Raw genomic sequence first — 22,687 nt, forward strand, 5'->3', positions numbered from 1 at the left:
GTGAATAGCTATGTAATATACCAAGGAAGAAATTTCAGAGACAAGTATGAGGACTGAACATTAAAGAACTTCCTTCACTTCCTAGGTAACACAGATGCAACCTAGATGCTGGTGTAATTCTATGGAGAAGGCAGGATGTCAATAATGACTGAGATTGGTCTCTTGCCAGTTTGACTGGATGGTAGCTCACAGGTGGATTTTTTAGAGCTATTTGGCAGTACAGGGATTAAATACAGTAAAGGAGAATTAAGTCTTCTATTTATAAATATCATGCTTCTATTTTCTGGGAGTTTTTCTATGTAACTTGAGAGTCAGGTACACATACTCTCCCAAGATAATTTCAGCAACAGACATGCTGACACAATAAAAAATATTTTAGCTCATATTTCTTTATTAATTGACCTCAGAAAGTGTTGTTTGGTTTTTTCCTTAGTGTCTATATCACAAAAATGAAGAGTTTAAAATAAATAATGAACTCTAGCTTTAGGAAATTTAGCAATAAATCTGTGATGCAATTCAATTTTTCATTGAATTTTAAATTTGTGCAAATCACCAATTCTTATAAGTTAGCTTCTTTCAGACCTTAATGCTGTACATACAAAACCACTGCCTTACTTTATATTTGTTGGTGTTATAAAAAAATCATATAGTACTTGAAAACAAAGCAAGAGAGTAGGTAACACATTTTTTCAATGTCATAAAAGTATGAAGAACACCCAATGATTATGCAGGGTATGTGCTTACTTAGACTTACTGTATATTATTGATGAAAGGACCCAGACTTAGTGAAAATACACACACACACACACACACACACACACACATACACACACATAAATTTTTTAAGTGAAGTTATAGTAACTTGTAGATTTCTGTCCAGTGGAATAGACAGCTTTCAAAGTTATGGTTTATTGTCCTGTATCTAACTATACATCTGAACATTCCTTTACTAAAATGCATATCCAATTACATAGACATAGTTATAGTCATAGATATTTATAGACATGTATACAGATAGAGATAGAGATATAAAGACATATAGCATTTCAAATGCTATTCAATATTTGAACAAGTTTTAACATATGACTGGTTCCTTCAATTAATGAGCTGAATAAAATCTTTGACATGTGTTTATTTTATATTGCTATGAAAGTCCTAACTTTATCTTTTTGAAAATTATACTTTGTAACTGGTAATAAAGTCAGTTGCTTTACCTTCAGGCCTTCTGGTCCTGATTCACCTGCATACCCCTTTGGACCTGGTTTTCCCTAGAAGAGAACAGGAAAAAAAAAAGATATGTTTAATCATTCTTATTTTTGAAAATTTCCTAATTTATGAAATTCAGACTATCATATGAGATGAAACACTTCAAAATTATTAGATAAATGCATTTCATCAAACTCATTAGCCATTCATTCTACCATGTTTGACTGTCTACTTGCCATGCACAGCTCTAGGATAAGATAATTAAAAAAATAAGTAAAATACTTAGTATCTTAGGTAGTGGTAAATTTGAAGAACATCAAATTAAGCAGGAAGGGAGATATAAACTATTGTGGTAGTTTTGTTAAAATTTTTGGTAAGACTGCCAAAAAGACCTCACTGAGAGGGTGGCAATTGAGTAAAGACTTTTAAAAAGGCACAAGTTACATGGATATTTGAAGGAAGAGCATTCCAAGGAGAGGCGAAGAGCATGTGTAAAGGCCCTGAGGCAAGAATGTGCCTGTGTGTTGGAGAAACGATGAAGAGTCAATGCAGCTGGAGAGAGTAAGAGAGGAGATGAGTAAGAAGATGAGGGATAAGAAGGGAATGGGGCATATGACGCCAGGTCATGAAAGGCCTGGCAGGTTACAGTAAGGGCTTTGGTTTTAACTCTGAGTGGCTTTAACTCCTAGCAGGCTTTGAGAAGAGAAGCACCAGGATCTATGTTTTAACAGGATCACTGTGATGTAAGAGCAGAAGCAGGGAGTCCAAAGAGGAGTCTACTGCAATAATCCAAGTGAGAGACGACAGTGGGAACAGAGGAAGCTGTGAGAAGTGGTAAGATTCTGTATATAGTTTGAAATCAGAGCTTCCAGGAATTGCTGATGGGTCATGTGTGGAATGTGAAAGAAAGAGAAGAGTCAAGAACGAACTCAAGAATGAGTTCATTCAGCTTTAACCTGACTAAAGGGCCAAATGAAATGAGGTAGACTGTGGGAGAACAGGTTTGAAGGGTAAATTGAAAGTTTAGCTTTGGACATTTCAGTTTGATAATCTTGTTAGACATCTAAGTGGAGAGATCTTGTGGTAGTTAATACAAGAGCAGAGTTTAGGGGTAGAAGGTTCTGAACTGAACACACAGTGTTGAAAATCACCAGCATTTTGATGGCATTTAAAGCCAAAAGAATGGACCAGCTCATCTATGCAGTGAGTGTAAATAGCAAAGATCAGTCCACAAACCAAGCCCTGGGGTACTCTAAAATTTAGAATTTGAAGAAATGAGGAAAATATGCAAATCTGCTGCCAGAGAACTAGGAGGAAGATAATACAAATGAAGAAAGTCTTTCCAGGAGGAGTGTGATCTTGTCAAATCTGAGGGATAAAAATATTGAGTAATATGAAGACTGAGAAATGATCACTAAATTCAGCAACATGGAGGTCATTAATGACCTTCATAAGATCAACTGCTTCAGAGTGGTGGGGACAAGAATGGTTTCAGCAGACGGGGTGAGGAGAAAAATTGGAAAAAGCATGTTAATCCAATACTTTTGAGACGTTTTCCCAAAAAGGGAAGGAGAGAAAAGTAAAACCTGGAAGGAAAACTGGAGTCAATACAAATTTTGTTTTTGTTTTTAAGCCAGAAGAAATAATAGTATGTTTATATGCTGATAGGATTGATCCATTAAAGAGAACAAAATTAAGATGCAGGAGAGTGGGGAAAATTGCTGGATCAATGTTCTTCAGTAGGCAAGACGATGTAGTATGTAGTGAATGAATGGAAGTTTTGACCTTACCTAGAAAACTGGCCTGTTCATCCACAATAACAAGAGAGAAGGCACAGTAAATGGCATAGATACAGGGAGTGGGATAGAAGTGACAGTAGAAACTTGTGAAAGTTCTCTTCTGATTACTTCAATCTTCTCAGGGAACTAAGATGCGAGGTAAAGGGCTAATAGAAGTAAATGGAGTTGAGGAGAAAGTATAAAATAATGATTTAAAAATGTGAAAGTAAATGGGTATGGAAATAGAATTCAGAATGTTATCAAAGGAATAATTACAATGTTTTAAGCATGATGAGTAGGGATATGTGGTGATGAGACAGATAAGGAGTAATGGAATGGCATTAGAATCAATGAATTGAAATTTCTCTTGGGACTGTTGGGTTAGGTTACAAGAAAGAATGCACCAGAAAGAAAGGGGATGATGGTTGGGGAATGAGAAGTTTAAAACTGAAAATGAAGAGGTTGCTCTTACTGGTAATGACAAGGTCAAGGGTTTCACCATAGCAGTAAGTAGCTGAAGAGAGTAGAGGATAAGATCCCTGAGGAGAGAAAGTCAATATCCTGGAGTAATCTACAGTAGGTGGTTTCTAATATCAAACAGCTGATGTCTGATTACACAAGATTTGATTAAGGAGATCACTGTGCCTCAACCAATGTGTTCTAGGAGTAGAAAAAGTGTGTGGGGAGATTGCTAAAAAGAATACTAATTTATAATATCTACTAGGCATTATATATTTGGATTTTATTACTCCTATTCATTAACAAGTACTCACATATTTTTCTTTCTTAAAATAAAATAAAGCAAAACAAAACAACCCTCTGGCTCTCATTCTGTTTTGACTACATACAAAAACTTTAGCAACTTAAAATTATATTTAGGACTTCCACTCAAAAAGTTGTCCTAATTTTGGTCTCTGCCTTGTTTGAAATTATCTAGTCGTTCCCTACCAAGCACAAAATAGAGCAAAGAATAAAAAAATTATCCTATTATTGTTAAATATCAATTGCTCTCTAATCAATTTGCACATATAAAAGAAGAAATGTAGTTAAGAGTCTAAATCATTACAGGACTTTGATATTTACAAAATAATTAATAATACATTTTATTCACACTGTCTGGAAAAAGCCTTAGCAGGAATATTTCTTTCATCTTTAATAATGTAATACTCAGGCACTGCAGTATATTAAGAAATAGTTATACATCATTATCTACATTATGGAAAGAATCTCACTGGTATCAGGCATTGGCATATCTATAGTCTTTTTGAAATCAAGCGATTCAGAGCATCAGTATTGGAGCCATCGCTTTTGGTCCTGTTTAAGTTCTGTCATATTACGGTTATTTGAGCATGTTATGCTTAAGCATATAATATTAAAGCCTTATTTTTTTTAATCTAAAAATGCAGTCAATATCTTGTAGGGTTGGTTTCAGATTAGGGATGATTCCTGTGACAAACTTAGAGCAACACTAGGCCTAAATTAGTATTCAACCAATAGTAGCAACAATTAATAACAAATATTATGACTGAGTAGACAAGAGGTGAACATGGTTTTCCTGTTTTCTAGGGAAGTAAATTTTAAATAAGACCAATTATACTGGAGCACAAATAACAATGGTCTTTCCGTTATATAACTCACTTCACAAAAAATGAAAAAAACAACAAAAACAACTCTTCTTTTTCTTTCAATAAGAGAGTGGCAGTATATGTGCTAGTTAGGTAAAGGTGCAAAGAAAGAATTACTGTCTCTTTAAATGTAAAAATACTGTAAGAAACTGTAAAATATGATGTTCTCAAGTAAAGAATGAGATGTATTTCATGTGAGTCTAATAATGCCTCTTAAAATGTGTTGCACACATCTTAATTACTTCATGATATTGTAAACTTTTGTCATGCATCCCCAAATTCTTTAAAAATTCATTTTCAGAACTTGAAAATAAGAAATTCATGTATTACCACAGAATATTATCAGAAAAAAAAGTTGGACAGAAAATACATCTTATTTGCTTTCCATAATTTTACTGACAAACTCAGAAAACAGAAATTTCCAAAATATTACTAAAATGGTTAATGTATTTAGCTTCATTTTGAGAAACTTTGAGAAACTTTGAGAAACTTTATAAATAAATTGTACAAATTACTAAAATTGTAAGACTGAAGGAAGTGAAGGAATAAGTAAATATGTAACAGGCATAATATCATTTAAAATATCCCTGGAAAATTTTAGTTACAGGTCTATTTTATCTGGGGAGATTGTATGGCTATAGTTTGTTATAATCTTGGCTCTTTGCTATAACTTAAAATTTGGTGCCATTAAAAAACGTTTACAAAACAGTTGCTTTAAGAGAAGCATGCTTTGAACATTATTTATATGATACCTACTCTTGGCCCCAGTTCTCCAAAGGATCCAATTAGTCCTTCTTCTCCCTTAAAAAAGAAGATCAGAACATGTCATGGCCTGATATAAGTATTTAAAAATGTAAACCTTATTCCATTTATTCTGAAATCTGAAGCTCTTTCTGAGATGTAATAAAAATAATACTGTGATTTTCTTGTATTTTAGAACTATATCACCCTATAATGTTTAAATTTTTTGTGTGACAACCTCATATCTACATTAAGGGGGATATGTATTGTACTACTGTGTTATTTTTCAATTGGTAGATGATATAAGTTAAATATAGAAAATTGAGGGCAGCTAAGAGTGAAAGTGATTAGGGCATCACAAAAATCAGGATTAGGAATCACTGAGACTGTGAATTATGGACAGCCTTTACCTTCTTGGGCTCAATATCTCTGACATAGAGAGAAACTCAAGTTCTTAATAGATGGAAATCAATACACATTGGTATATTAAAAAATTATTGGTACAGAACATGTTTGTTCTTGGCACATTCTGATACTTAATTCATTCAGCAAATGTTTTTGAGTCTCAGTTCTGTCTTAAGCCTTAGAGATAAAGGTATATCAGATCTTACCCAAATGGAGCTTAATGTCTAGAGTTTCTTTTTGTCTAATTTACAGATCCAATATTTTTGGGATCAAATCAGTTATAATGTCATAAAATATAAAATTTTGTGCATTCTTCTAAGGATTAAACACTGTATGGGTGGATAGAGAATAGAGAAACTTAAAACAAATAATTTTTATATTTTTCTCTAAGAGAATTAAAAAGTAATAAATGTGTTTATTCTATTTATTGACATATTTTCTAAACATACTGAATTTTTACCTTTAAATAAATAGTTCATATTTACCACATCTGAACATTTACAGACCTCTTTAGAAATCATATATTCTATTTTACTTATTTAAAAACATTTTGCTCAGTTCATAATTCAATTAAAATATAACATGGGTTAGAAATATAAAATAGACACAAATGTTAAATATAAATTTTGGTACATATAAGTGAGATTCTAGACTCAGATTCTTCGGACATTCCATGGACACCACTACATAAATCACTTAATGAATTCAGAACATTAAAACGATTCCAAATTCCATTCCATAACTGTGAATATAAAATGGTAACTTGAAATCCTCGATGGCAAAAATTGTCCATACTAATGCAAACTTTTCTTTGAGCAAAAACTAAAGTCCCACAAAAAATAAAAAAGGAAAATCGGAATTAAAAAATTGCTTACTGGATATTTAGTTTCTTCATACCTGAGTTCCTTTGAGACCAGGAGGTCCAGGAGGCCCTCTATTTCCAATGAGCCCCTGTAAAGCAATATAAGGACACACAATAAAATTTTAAGCTCAATTAAAACAGTTTCAATAGGCATTAATCTCAGATGTGCAATACTATTTGGTACTACTCATTTCCCATTAGGAAGTTATCAAAATGGGATGGGAGGATAGATAAGCAGAAAACTGCCTGCCATCCAAAAAGTTGGAAAACATATGATAAACTTACTTTTAAACAGTATGTTAATGTTCACATAATCTGCTCCATATGGAGACACCTTTTCATAAAAAGTACTCCTGGGGCTTCCCTGGTGGCCCAGTGGTTGAGAGTCCACCTGCCGATGCAGGGGACATGGGTTCGTGCCCCGGTCCGGGAAGATCTCACATGCTGCGGAGCGGCTGGGCCCGTGAGCCATGGCCATTGAGCCTGCGCGTCCGGAGCCTGTGCTCCGCAACGGGGGAGGCCACAGCAGTGAGAGGCCCGCGTACCACAAAAACAAACAAACAAACAAACAAACAAAAAACTCCTAAATTTAAAGCAATAGGCCCAACTGTTAATCTGATACTAGTACAATAAAAAGATAATAGAGTGTTCACAAAGTCTGAAAACAGATGGAGAAGATATATAGTGTTTTAACATCTGTTAAGGGACTAGCAAAATCTGGAACACATTATTCATATGAAATGTTCAGCTTACTTCCTTTCTTGATGCAGGCTAGTGAAAAGAGAGGAAAATTTGCAGAAGAAAGTAACAATCTGAACATGATTAGGAATTTCAAGATTAAAAGAAAACTTTTGTTAATCTAAATGCATGTTGTTAAAAATCAAATACTCTTTTTTTTTTTTTAATTTACTTTTTTTTGGCTGTGCCATGCAGCATGTGGGACCTTAGTTCCCTGACTAGGGATCAAACCTGCACCCCCTACAGTGGAAGTGCAGTGTCCTAACCACTAGACCACCAGGGAAGTCCTCAAATGCTCTTTGAATAACAATTCATCCAAGTAACTAAAACAAAAATCTTCCTATTTCAGAAAACACTGTATATCATCTCTTCAACATGGCAACATTTTTCGTTTTGTTCTGTTCCCCTAACTATGCAATGTGCCAAAGTTTTAAGTAAATCTCTTTTAAAAACTACCTTTGCATTATTGCTTTTAGTAAGTCTATAACCATAAAATGGTTTTATCTAATTTTTAACTGTAACAAATAACTATGCCAAATAGCAGATCTACCCATGTGACTGATCTTTAGTTTGGAATGGAGCAGAGTGACAAAACTGCATGAGAATCTTTCCTTCATGATATATCTTGGTCTATCATTGCTATGTTCTAACACAATCAAAAAATGAAAAACTCTTCATCGGTTTAAAAGTCTGTAATATATTATCACAGGCTTATTCTGTACATAAGCACCATTCAAGAAACTGCATCAGTTTAAGCAATAACCTAGATGTTTTGTACAGCTTTCTTACTTTTAATAGGAAGAGATGGATTATTGAAATGAGCATATACTGTTCTATGTAAGTCCAACATATGTTCATCTTTTTTCAGGGAAAAGCATCCTAATTTTCCTTAAGGAAACAGTCTTTCCCCATGTGGTTTGAGGGGAGGTGACTCTACCCCTGACTAAATTTAAGGGTGGACATGTGACAGGGACCTAAGTCAGCATATTCTATATCACTAGAAACAGTGGTTGGATCAGTAATGAGCCAGAAACCCAAGTTAGTCCAACTAAAGAAAATTTTGGACTACAGTGGAAAAACTGGAAAGACAGAATAGCATTAAGGATGATGTAAACCTAAACAGAAGGAAACTATGAAGGGGAGAGAACCTGAGAATGAAATCAATGAATTAACAAATGGAGTGATTTGGTTCTTACGATATTTGGGGGGGTCCTGGGTATAGTTGTGTTTGAATTCCTAAACTTCTCACGTATTTATACAATCATATTTTAGTTGAGTTTCAATTACTTACAACTGAAAGAATCCTAATGGATACAATGACTTCTAAATCTTAATATCCAAAATGCTCTTACTCTAAGTAATAGGTTTTTAAATGTTTAGACTGAAGGTCAGAATAAGAATGCTGTGATATTTAAATTCCACCACAGGATAGCTAATGTTTAGTTATTTAATTCATGTGTTCATTCATTTTTTTCATCTGGCATTTTATTAATTTTCTACTATGTGTAAGGTCCAGTAAAAAGTACAACATGAGGCCTGGAGTATACAAATATAAATAAGACACAGTCCCTGTTCTCAATGAATTCATAATTTATTATGGGAGAAGGCAATTTAAAATAAAAATCAGAATATGAGTTGTAACAAATAGAAGTATAAGCAAAGTGAAAAAGGGGACTTAGATGAAGAAGCAAAATTTTTTCTGGGAGGATCAAAAATTTTGTAACGTGAAAATAATTTTGTATTGAATTATGGTAGGTTAATAAAACATGTAGCTAAAAATAAGCACACACCAAAAACTTATCAACAATTGCAAGGTCTCAAAAGGCATTGATAAAGGTACAGTTTTAGGTTGGAGCATACGTTTAAGAAACTGCTTAGCTCCATACCCAGGGTGCAACCAGAAGAGGGGTGAGTTATCTAAGAGAACGAGATTCTGCTATTCCCTCACTGCAGCTATTTACCCTAGGGAAGTGGCACCCTGACTAACAACCAAAAATAACCCTTTCAGGGAGGCAAATAAGCCCAGGTTCCTTTTTCCTTTCTCTTCCAAGACTACCTTATAATCTTAAAAGAATAAAAGCTGTATTAAGGGTGAAAAAAACTAGTTATATGCTGTTTACATGAATCACATCCAAAACATAAAAATGAGGAAAATTAAATTTCAAAGAATGGGAAGAGATATGCAAGTGATTTACCAACCCCAAAATAGCTGGAGTAATTATATTAACATTAGATCTAATAGACTTTAAGGTAAAACAGATTATTAGCATTAAGAGGGTCACTCAATAATAATAAAAGTCTATGTTCACTAGGAAGAGAAAAGACAATTTTTATGCATTTAGTAACACAACTTATAAATATATACATTAAAAACTGATAAGGATAAATTGATAAATCCACTATTAGAGAGGAAATTTTAACACATCTCTGCCAGAAATTAGTAGGTCAAGCAGATAAAAATCAGTAGGAACAGAAAAATCTTAAATAGCAAAATTAATAAACTTGATCTAATAGCCATATATTGAAAACTGAATCCCCAAATTGTAGTTTACACAGTCTTTACAAGCATACATGAAAGATTTATGAAAACTAAGATACCCACAAGAAAGGATATCTATCAACAGTTCTATCAATTTAAAAAGTGTAGTATATCTATACAATGTGTTACTATATAGTGAAAATGAACATGCTGTAATAATATGGCTCAACCTAGAATGAGCTGAAAAGATAAGATTGAGTGAAAGAAGAAAGTAACTGAAGAATGTATATACAGTAAGTCCCCTATATACGAATGAGTTCTGTTCCGAGAGCACGTTCGTGAGTCCAATTTGTTCCTAAGTCCAACGAAGTTAGCCTAGATACCCAACTAACACAATCGGCTATATATATCACTGCTGCTTTTATACTTGCTTCCGGACATCCTGGGCTTGATATAAAGATACTGGACTACTGTACTCTATACAGTACTGTACAGTATACAAAAGCACAACCACTTGTAGAGGACACACACACGTAACAATGTACACCAGACACATGAACTAACTTATGTGATTGGACATGCAAATGCACATTTCTCATCTTTGAAAGTTTGCAACTTGAAGGTTCATATGTAGGGGACTTACTGTAGTATGATTTTATTTATATGAATTTCAAAAACAAGCAAACTAACAAATATTATCAGTATATACGTGGTAAAACTATGATGAAAACAAGAGAATGGTTAACTGTTAATGCCAGAAGGGAAGAGACAGATATGATTAGTGAGGGATGCACATGGGATTCCAATGATCTATTTCTTACCAATAATAGGGTTTGTTTTATTATTTTTAAAACTGTGTACATGTTTCATATTTATCATGTTAAACACAAAAAAATTTTTTTGGAGTTTTCAAATGTTTATTTTTTTTTATTGGGGTATAGTTGCTTTACAATGTTGTGTTAGTTTCTGCTGTACAGCGAAGTGAACCAGCTATATGTATACATATATCCCTTCGTTTTTGGATTTCCTTCCCATTTAGGTCACCACAGAACATTAAGTAAAGTTCCCTGTGCTATACAGCAGGTTCTCAATAGTTATCTATTTTATATGTATTAGTGTGGATATATCAATCCCAAACTCCCAATTCATCCCACCCCTTCTTTCCCCACTTAGTGTCCATATGTTTGTTCTCTACATCCATCCGTGTCTTTATTTCTGCCTTGCAAACAGGTTCATCTCTACCATTTTTCTAGATTCCACATATATGTGTTAATATATGGTATTTGTTTTTCTCTTACTTCACCCTGTATGATATATACAATGGAAACACATAAAAAATTTTTAATGTAAAATGTATAAAATCTGAAATTGAGTTTGAATTCCAGCTCTGAAGCTTACTAGGGACATGACCTTAGTATCTTTATCTGTAGAATCATGTTATCATAAGCATTATAAGGTAATAAATTTTATTTGTTACAACAAATAAAATGGTACCTGGAATATAACAGAGACTCAATAAGTATTATTTCCTTCTTCTTATTCACTTCACATTGATTAGTGTTTGCAACAGTTTCTGAACTGGTATTTTGCTTTTCTTCCCTATGTATTCACCAAATTCATAACAATAATTTACCATTATTATTCTTCCTAAAACATCTCTTTCATCATCTCACTCCTCTCAATATCTTCCACAGAGAAAAAGAGTAGAGCTCTTGTATGCAATTGAAGTTAAGTTGTTATCAGCTTAAAATAGAGCATTATAACCATAGGATGTTTTATGTAAGCTCCATCATAATCACAAAGAAAATACCTATAAGAGATACACAAAAGGAAATCAGGAAGGAATCAAAGCATGTCACTACAGAAAAAAAAATCAATGAAACGTAAAGGAAAATAGCAAGAAATGTAAGAGGGACAAAGAAGTTACAAGACAGAAAGCAATAACAATTAACAAAATGACTATAGTAAGTCCTTCCTGATCAGTAATTACTTTAAATGTAAATGGATTAAAGTCTGCAATCAAGATTTAAAGTGGCTGAATAAAAAAAATCCATAGTTGTATCTATGAGAGACTAAATTTAGATTTAAGGACACACATAGGATGAAAGTGAAAGGATGGAAAAGACACTCCATGCAAATGATAACCAAAAGAGAGCAGGGGTGTCATACTTACAACAGATAAAACAGACTAAGTCAAAACTATCTCAAGAAACAAATAAGGACATTGACCAATGATAACTTTCTTCATTAATTCGCCAGAAAATATAACTATTATTCATAAATATGCACACAATATCAGAGTACGCAAATACGTTAAGCAAAAACTGACAGAATAGAAGAGAGAGCAACACAATAAATGCAAGAGATTTCAATACCTTACTTTCAATAATTGATACAACAACCAGATAGAAGATCAATAAGGGAACAGAGGATCTGAACAATGGCATTGACCAAATTGACCTAACAGACATATACAGAACAAAGTAGCAGAATACACAGTCTTTTCAAGCACACACAAAACATTCTCCAGCATAGCTCACATATTAGGTCACAAAGCGAGTTTTTAACAAATATAATAAGATTGAAATCATACCAACTATCTTTTCTAACCACAATGGAATCAAGCTAGAATCAATAGTAGAAGGAAAAGTGAAAAATTCACAACTAGCTGAAAATTAAACAACACACTTCTGAAGAACCAAAGACAAAATCAAAATGGAAATTAGAAAATATCTTGAGACAAATAAAAATGAAAACACAACATACCAAAATTTATGGGATGCAGCAAAAGCAATACTAACAAGGAATTTTATGGTGGTAAACATCTACATTATAAAAGGAGAAAGATCTCAAATAAATTACCTAACCTTACACCTCAAGGAACTAGAGAAAGGAGAACAAATTAAGTCCGAGGTTAACAGAAGAAATAAAATAATGAAGATTAGAAGAGAAATAGATGAATTAAGAGCAGAAAAACAATAGAAAAAAATCAACAAAACTAGAAGCTGATTCTTTGAAAAGATCAATAAAATTGATGTCTTTAGCTAGACTAAGGAAAAATAAGATAAGGTTCAAATAAAATCAGAATGAAACAAGGCAAATTAGAACTAATGCCACAGAAATAAAAAGGATCACAAGAGACTAATATCAGCAACAAACTGGATAACCTAGAAGAAATAGATAAAATTCCTAGAAACATACAACCTACCAAAACTGAATCATGAAGAAACAGAAAATCTGAACAGATCTATAACTAACAAGGAGATTAAATCAGTAATCAAAAAACTCCTAGTAAATAAAAGTCTAGGACCAGATGACTTCACTGGATAAGTCTACCAAACATTACAAAAAGAATTAACGTAAATCCTTCTGAAACTCTTCCAAAAAACTGAAGAGAAGGTAATACTTCCAAACTCATTTTACGAGGCATTACCCTGATATCAAAGTCAAATAAAGACACTACAAGAAAATAAAATCACTGGCCAATATTTCTGATGAATATATACAAAAGTCCTTGGAAAAACTAGCAATTGGGGGGCAGTCCAAGATGGCATCTCCTCCCATGGACACACCAAATCAACTGCTTCTACTGCTACATACAAAACAATTACCACTGAAAAAGAACTAGCTAAATAGCTCCTCCAAGACAAAGGATAAAAGAGGCACATTTAAATAGGTAGGAGAGGTAGACATGTGGTTTCACCAAAAAACCCACCTCCATTAAGCAACCCACAATAGGGAGGGCTCTCATGGGTATGGAGCTACTTCCTGAGATGCAAGGGGTTTGTGTCAAACCTTGATACCTACACTGAAAAAATGAGGCCTCCAAAACATCTGGCTTTGGAAACCCAATGGGAATCAATCCAGGGGAACTGGGGGGCTGTGAAATCTGAGATACTCCTTTTGAGTGACTCACGCATGGTCTCACACTTCCTGAGACTTAGTGTAAAGGCAGTAGTTAGAGAAGTGCCTGGACTATATGTGAAGGAGATTCATTTGTTAATCTTAAAGTGACTGCTGGAGGGGCAGGTATGAGTTGGGACTTTGCGGATGGAGGTTCTGGTGAACACCATTTTTGCACTCTCCCTATACCTTGCTAGCACAAGTGGGTGCACAGAGACACAGCCTCCATAAAGCACAGTACTGTAAGTCAACTATACTTCAATAAAAAAGAGTACATTAAAAGTATCATACACCAAAATCAAGTGGGATTTATCCCAGGGATGCAAGGATGATTCAAAATCTCTGCATCAAATCAAGGTGATACAACACACTAACAAAATAAAAGATAAAAATCATATGACCATCTCAATAGATGTAAAAAAAAGCATTTGACAAAATATCCACTTATGATTAAAAAAGAACCCCTCAACAAAGTGGGTATAGAGGGAATGTACCTCCACATAATAAAGTCCATATATGAAAAATCCACAGCTTATATCATATTCAACAATGAAAACCTGAAAGCTTTTTTTCTGAGATCAGAAACAATAAAAAGATGCCCACTTTTGCCACTTTTAATCAACATAGAATTGAAAGTCTGAACCACGGCAATTAGGGAAAGAAAGGAAGGAAGGAGGGAGGGAGGGAGGGAGGGAGAGGGAGAGGGAGAGAGGGAGAGAGGGAGAGAGGGGAGAGAGAGAGAGAGAGAGAGAGAGAGAGAGAGAGAGAGAGAGAGAAAGAAAGAAAGAAAGAAAGGAAAGAAAGAAAGAAAGAAAGAAAGAAAGAAAGAAAGAAAGAAAGAAAGAAAGAAAAGAAAGAAAGAAAGAAAGAAAGAAAGAAAGAAAGAAAGAAAGACAGACAAGGTATCCAAATTAGAAAGGAAGTAAAACAGTCACTATTTGCAGATGACACAACACCATATATATAAAACCATAAGGAGTCCACCAAAAAACTGTTAGAAGTAATAGATGAATTGAGTAGAGTTGCAGGATACAAAATCAATACACTGTTGCATTTCTATGCACTAATAACCATCAAAAAGTGAAATTAAGAAAACAATCCCATTTACAATTGCACCCAAAAGAATAAAGCACATGAGAATAAATGTAACCAAGGAGGTGAAAGACCTGTACACTGAAAACTATGAGATTTGATGCAAGAAATTAAAAAGTACACAAATAAATGGAAAGATAGTCCACTACAACAGTGGTCCCCAACCTTTTTGGCACCAGGGACCAGTTTCGTGGAAGACAATTTTTCCATGGATAGTGGGAGTGGTATGGTTCAGGCAGTAATGCAAGTGATGGGGAGTGATGGGGAGCAGCAGATGAACCTTCGCTCACTTGCCCGCCCCTCACCTCCTGCTGTGGGGTCCAGTTCCTAACAGGCCCCACAGGGTAACCGTCCACAGCCTGGGGGTTGGGGACTCCTGCATTACAAAACATTACTGACAGAAATTAAAGAAGACACAAACAATGGAAAGACATCCCATATTCATGGACTGGAAGACTTAATATTCTTAAAATGTCCATACTGCCCAAAGCAATCTACAGATTCAATGCAATCCTTAGCAAGATTCCAATGGAATTTTTTGCAGATAGAGATAAAAAAAGAATTCTACAATTCATATGGAACCAAAAAGGACCCTGACCAAAACAACTTTGAGAAAGAATAACACTTCTTGACTTCGAAACATATTACAAAGCTACAATCATCAAAACAGTTTTTTACCAGCAAAAAGGCAGAGATATAGACCAATGGAACACAATAGAGAGCCCAGAAATAAACTGATGCTTATACCATCAAATGGTCTTTGATAAGGGTGCCAAAACTAAACAATGGAGAAAAGGTAGTTTCTTCAACAAATGGTGTTAGGAAAACTGGATATCCACATGCAGAAGAATGAAATTGAACCTCATCTTACACGATACACATAAATCAACTTAAAATATGCTTACATCAATGAGCAAATGGATTAAAGACTAGTAATCCCTGAACCATAAAACTCCTAGAAGAAAATATAGGCAGAAACCTCCTTGACATCAGTCTTGGTGATGATTTTTTGGATTCGGCACCAAATGCAAAGGCAACAAAAGCAAAAAGAGACTACTGGGACTACATCAAACTAAATACTTCTGCACAGTAGAGAAACCAATCAACCAAGTGAAAAGACAACCTAAAGAATGGGAGAAAATATTTGCAAACCAAATACCTGACAGGGTTTAATATCTGAACTATATAAGGAACTCCTACCACCCAATAGCAAAAATCAAATAACACAACTAAACTAATGGGCAAAGGACTTGAACACATATTTCTGGAAATAAGATGTACAAATGGCCAAGAGGCACAAGAAAAATTGTTCAATATCACTAATCATCAGGGAAATGAAAATCAAAGCCATAATGAGAGACCACCTCACACCTGTTAGGATGGCCATTATAAAACAAACAAACAGAAAATAACAAGTATTGGCAAAGATGTAGAGAAATTTGAAACCTTGTGCACTGTTGGCGAGAATGTAAAATGGTACAGCCACTATGAAAACAGTATGGCAGTTCCTCCAAAAATTAAAATAGAACTACCATATGATCCAGCCATCCCACTTCTGGATACTATACAGAAGAATAAAAAACAGGATTTCAAGAGATATCTGCACTACCATGTTCACACAGGCATTCCTTATTTTATTAAACTTCACCTTATTGCACTTCACAGATACTGCATTTTTTTACAAATTGAAACTTTCTGGCAACCCTGCATTGTCAGATGATGGTTAGCATTTTTTACTAATAAAGTATTTTTTAATTGAGGTATGTACATTTTTTAGACATAATGCTATTGCATACTTAATAGACTACAGTATAGTATAAACATAACTTCTGTATGCAGGGGAAACCAAAAAATTTGTGTGACTGGATTTGTTGTGATATTTGCTTTGTTGCAGTGGTCTGGAACTGAAACTGCAAAATCTCCAAGGTATGCCCATAGGTGGAAACAACGTTAATGTTCATTGACAGATGAGTGAATAAAGAAAATGTGGGTTTTTGGACTATTGGAAAATGGACTATTATTATGCAGCCTTTAAAAAGAACAAAATTCTATTTCGTTTCACTGTGTAAACTTTGTGCACATCCTTTTGGGTGTATTGATAAACAAATTAATATGCAAGTCATTTTTGGGGGGTCCAAATACTAGCTACAAATTTTCTATGCAGTAAACATGGTTTATATATAAACTGTAAATTTATCCAACTAATTTGTTGAAATAATTCCAGTGAATTGGAACTGTTAGGACTAAGTATATCCCAAATTTATAGTTTTGAGTCCAAACTAGATTTTCCCTTACTACATAGACAGGACCTCATCAACCTTGTCCCCCAGTGTTTACATGGGTATGTTTCCTAAAACTGTACAAATGTTAAATTTCTAATCTTTGGTAATATGATTTTACAAAAGAATTGCTTTTCTTCTGTTATTGTTCAGCTCAGTCATCTTCATATATGCTTAATCCTTCCTAGTTACTTGTGTTATTTCATTTTCTTCTGTTTTTTTTTTTTTTCCTCATTCTATTGGTATATCGACATCTTCGTTACTGGTTTCTAAGAACTCATTTATGACTAAGGATGTTAACCATATGTCATGCAATGCAAATGAAATACCATATTTTACTGCCATCAATTTACTATACTGTTTTGTATTTTGGTTGTGTTTTAAAATATAAACATGTTGTGTTTTAAAAAATAAATAAATAAAAAGAACGAAAATTTGACATAGGCTATAATATGGACAAACCCTGAAGTCCTTATACTAAGTGAAATAAGCCAGTCCCAGAAACACAAATATTGCATGATTAGGACTTCCCTGGTGGCGCAGTGGTTGAGAGTCCGCCTGCCGATGCAGGGGACACAGGTTCATGCTCTGGTCCTGGAGGATCCCACATGCCGCGGAGCGGCTAGGCCTGTGAGCCATGGCCACTGGGCCTGCGCTTCCGGAGCCTGTGCTCCGCAACAGGAGAGGCCGCGGCAATGAGAGGCCCGCGTACCCCCCACACACAAAAAAACATTGCATGATTCTACTTATATGAGGTATCTAAAGTAGTCAGACTCATAGAAGCAGAAAGAGAGTGATGGTTGCCAGTGGTTGGGGGAGGTAGAAATTGGAGTTGCTGTTAAATGGGTATAGAGTTTGAGTCATGCAAGATGAAAACATTCTAGAGATCTGCTGTGCAAAACTATGCATATAGTTAACAGTACTGTACTGTACACTTAAAAATTTGTTGAGAGTAGATTTTATGTTATATACTTTTTACCACAATTAAAAAAAAACTTCCATGGGCTTATTAGCATTCAAGCTCCTCAACTTTATATTTAAGATCAGTCACAATCTACCTACTAACTCTTTTTTTTAAGTCAGGTAGGTTTATTTCCACACCTCCATCATTGTGTTGGTTTTGTACCTGTTGCATAAAATCTCTATTCTTTCGTTCTACTTGGCCAAATCCAACTCATCCAACTCAAATCCTTATCTCTCTATGAAGTGTCTCAGAAAAATGGCCACACAAATTATTCTCTTCTCTGAGCTCCTTATCCATTTATTATGTGCTGTCTAGTTTACTTTTTAACTTTTCACTGTGGAAATCTCATGTTTCCAGTGGAATACAAGTTCCTAGTAGACAGAAGAGCATGTTTTAATCTTATTTCTAAGTAATTGCTTAACAAAGTCCATTGCCCATTGTATAAACTCAATAAATACTTCTCAGCTAACTAAATGCTGCCTGGAAAATAAAATGGTTAAAATAAGAAATCTGTGAACAAAATCTTGATTTTGGAATGTGAATCTTCAGGGCTGGCTTGAGGTGATCTCAGAGAAGTATTTAGGAATGCATTTTCCTCTTATTAAGTTAGTTCACCAGACCTATTATAACTAATATAACTAATCTGTTAGTTATACAGATAAACACATAACATATTTTAATAACTCAGTGTAAAAACTATTTCCATATTTCTGTAACATAATCTCACAAATAGGCTTTTTCTAAAAACTTACCAGGGATGTTATACAACAAACAAGAACAGCCTGCTTTACCATCCTTAATTCCATAACCAAAGGAACAACATAAACCATTATGGCAACAAATAAATTATTCTTCTGTTTACTGGAGAACAGAGAATATTTATTGGGTACTCACGTTCTGCAGTAAGCAGCAAGGAATGTGGTTTTGCTAATGTTATGGGATGCTTGAAAACAGACTGCCAAACTGGGTAGCTCTCAAGAAGTCTTGTTGAACTATGCTTTGTACCTATATACACATATACATACACACACAATCCCACAATCAACAGAACCATAGTTAACACAAGTTTCCAATGTTAGTTTGAGGTTTTTAGTCAACTGGAAGAAGATGAGGAGAAAATAAAAGGCTTCTTTAGAGCTGTGCCAAATTGCTCTGGAAGGATTTGCAAATAGTGTAACCACATATTTCAAACAGAGTGTGCATGATATTTTTGATGACCATCTTGTATAACCGAAACAGAACTTGAATAATTTATATTGTCCCCACTTCCTTTTTTTTTTTTTTTTTTTTTTTTTTTTGCGGTACGCAAGCCTCTCACTTTTGCGGCCTCTCCCATCGTGGAGCACAGGCTCTGGACGCGCAGGCTCAGCGGCCATGGCTCATGGGCCCAGCCGCTCCGCGGCATGTGGGATCTTCCTGGACGGGGCACGAACCCGCGTCCCCTGCATCGGCAGGCAGACTCTCAACCACTGCGCCACCAGGGAAGCCCTATTGTCCCCACTTTCTAAAGAAGACATATATACGAAAATAAAGGAAGTTTTAAGATGCTTCCATGACATAGTGTATACAACTAAAGAAACACATCATGCAAATAGGGTCAGTATGTTTGGCTCTACTTTTCCCGTCTGTTTCTAGAAACAATTTTGAGGCAAATAGGAAGGACGAAAAAGAGAGACAAAAACAGACCCTTCCCAACCTATAAAACGTAAAATAATATTCCTCTTCCTTTAAAATTTTCTGGTTCTTTTGATTAAATCATCTAGGATATTATATTAAAATTCAGTCATGTGTAGAAAAACAATTAGTCTCATAATGTTGGTGCTGATGAGGCTACAAGCTCATGTTTACTGAAAAAATTCAGATAAAGCAATCTAAAAAGTAACTACTATCCACTGGAAATTCAACCATTAATATTCATTAAAATATCTGGCTTTCAGATTTTTGTCCCACTTTTATACTATAATTTTAAGACCAAAGGAACTAATGAGAAGGAAGTATTAAAGATTACTATTATAATACTATTCAAAAGGTCAACTGCCTTTCTTAAGTTCTCTGACATTGTTCTTAACAAAAATTTAATAGAAACAAAATTTACAAACTGAAGAGGATTTACAAAGCTATCTTGTGTTCTTCACCTAGTATGGTATGCATACTTTAAAACATAAAGCTAGGGGGTGGAGTGCAAGATGGGGTAGGGATTAAGAGGTACAAACTATTATGTATAAAATTAAAAAGAGCTACATTAAAAGGATCATACACCATGATCAAGGGGGATTTGTCCCAGGGATGCAAGGATTTTTCCATATCTGCAAATGAATCAGTGTGATACAACACATCAACAAACTGAAAACCCAAATGATCATCTCAATAGATGCAGAAAAAGCTTTTGACAAAATTCAACATCCATTTATGATAAAAACTCTCCAGAAAGTGGGCATAGAGGGAACATACCAACAATATAATAAAGGCCATATATGACAAACCTACAGCTAACATCACACTCAATGATGAAAAACTGAAAGCATTTCCTCTAAGATCAGGAACAAGACAAGGATATCCATTCTCGCCACTTTTATTCAACATAGTTTTGGAAGTTATAGCCATGGAAATCAGAGAAGAAGAAGAAATAAAGGGAATCCAAATTGGAAAAGAAGTAAAACTGTCACGGTTTGTAGATGGCATGATAGAAACACATAGAAAACACATAAAAAAAACACATAGAAAATCCTAAAGATGCTACCAGAAAACTACTAGAGCTCATCAATGAATTTGGTAAAGTTGCAGGACACAAAATTAATACACAGCAATCTGTTGCATTTCTATACAGTAACAATGAAAGATCAGAAGGAGAAATGAAAGAAACAATCCCATTTACCAATGCATGAAAAAGAATAAAATACCTAGGAATATACCTACTTAAGGAGGCAAAAGACCTGTACTCTGAAAACTATAAGACACTGATGAAAGAAATCGAAGATGACACAAACATTTGGAAAGATATACCCTGTTCTTGGATTGGAAGAATCGACATTGTCAAAATGACTAAACTACCCAAGGCAATATACAGATTCAGTGCAATCCCTATCAAATTACACATGGCAGTTTTCACAGAACTAGAGTAAATATCTTAAAATTTACAGGGAGACACAAAAGACACTGAATAGCCAAAGCAATCTTGAAAAAGAAAAACGGAGGTATCACACTCCTTGACTTCAGACTATACTACAAAGATACAATCACCAGGGTTTCCTTGGTGGTGCAGTGGTTGAGAATCTGCCTGCTAATGCAGGGGACATGGGTTTGAGCCCTGGTCTGGGAGGATCCCACATGCCGCAGAGCAACTAGGTCTGTGAGCCACAAGTACTGAGCCTGCACGTCTGGAGCCTGTGCTCCACAACAAGAGAGGCCGCGATAGTGAGAGGCCCCCACACTGTGATGAAGAGTGGCCCCCTCTTGCCACAACTAGAGAAAGCCCTTGCACCAAAACGAAGACCCAACACAGCAAAAATAAATTAATTAATTAATAAACTCCTACCCCCAACATCTTCTTTAAAAAAAAATTTTTTTTTAAAGACACAATCACCAAAACAGTGTGGCACTGGCACAAAAACAGAAATATAGATCAATGGAACAGGATAGGAAGCCTAGAAATAAACCCATGCACCTATGGTAAATTAATCTATGACAAAGGAAGGAAGACTACACAATGGGGGAAAGACAGTCTCTTCAATAAGTGGTGCTGGAAAAAATGGACAGATACATGTAAAAAAATGAAATTAGAACATTCTCTAACACTATACACAAAAAATAAACTCAAAATGGATTAAAGACCTAAATGTAAGATCGGATGCTATAAAACTCTTAGAGGAAACTATGGGCATAATACTCTTTGACATTAATCACAGCAATATCTTTTGATCCATATCCTAGAGTAATGGAAATAAAAACAAAAATAAACAAATGGGACATAATTAAACTCAAAAACTTTTGCACAGCAAAGGAAACCATAAACAAAATCAAAGACAACCCATAGAAGGGAGAAAATATTTGGAAATGATGTGACTGACATGAGATTAATCTCCAAAATTTACAAACAGCTCATGAAGCACAATACCAAAAAAGCAAACAACTGAATCAAAAAATGCGCAAAAAATCTAAATAGAAATTTCTCCAAAGAAGACATACAGATGGCCAAGAGGTTCATGAAAAGATGCTCAACATCACTAATTATTAGAGAAATGCAAATCAAAACTACCATGAGATATTACCTCATACCAGTCAGAATGGCCATCATCAAAAAGTCTACAAACAATAAATGCTGGAGAGGGTGTGGAGAAAAGGGAACCGTCCTACACTGCTGGTGGGAATGTACATTGGTACAGCCACTGTGGAGAACAGTATGGAGGTTCCTTAAGAACTTAAAAATAGAGTTACCATGTGATCCAGCAATCCCACCCTTGGGCATATATCTGGAGAAAAACATGGTTAGAAAGGATACACACACCCCAGTGTTCACTGCAGTGCTGTTCACAATAGCCAAGACATGGAAGCATCCTAAATGTCCATCAAAAGATGAATGGATAAAGAAGATGTCGTACATATATACAATGGAATA

General features: G+C 34.7%; 1 protein-coding gene across 1 annotated transcript in view; it reads right to left on the reverse strand.

Annotated features, from left to right (window-relative positions):
• COL24A1 (collagen type XXIV alpha 1 chain) overlaps positions 1-22,687 on the reverse strand; it is a gene marked incomplete at both ends in the record, with an annotated part of 398,140 nt that overhangs the window by 212,013 nt on the left and 163,440 nt on the right. The window contains 3 exons of the mRNA XM_079698762.1: positions 1,215-1,268; positions 5,366-5,410; positions 6,653-6,706. Of these exons, the coding sequence (XP_079554888.1) occupies positions 1,215-1,268; positions 5,366-5,410; positions 6,653-6,706 (153 nt within the window). The remainder of the gene's footprint in view (positions 1-1,214; positions 1,269-5,365; positions 5,411-6,652; positions 6,707-22,687) is intronic.

Source organism: Hyperoodon ampullatus, assembly GCF_949752795.1.
Source record: "Hyperoodon ampullatus genome assembly, chromosome: 2".
Classification (NCBI taxonomy): Eukaryota; Metazoa; Chordata; class Mammalia; order Artiodactyla; family Ziphiidae; genus Hyperoodon; species Hyperoodon ampullatus.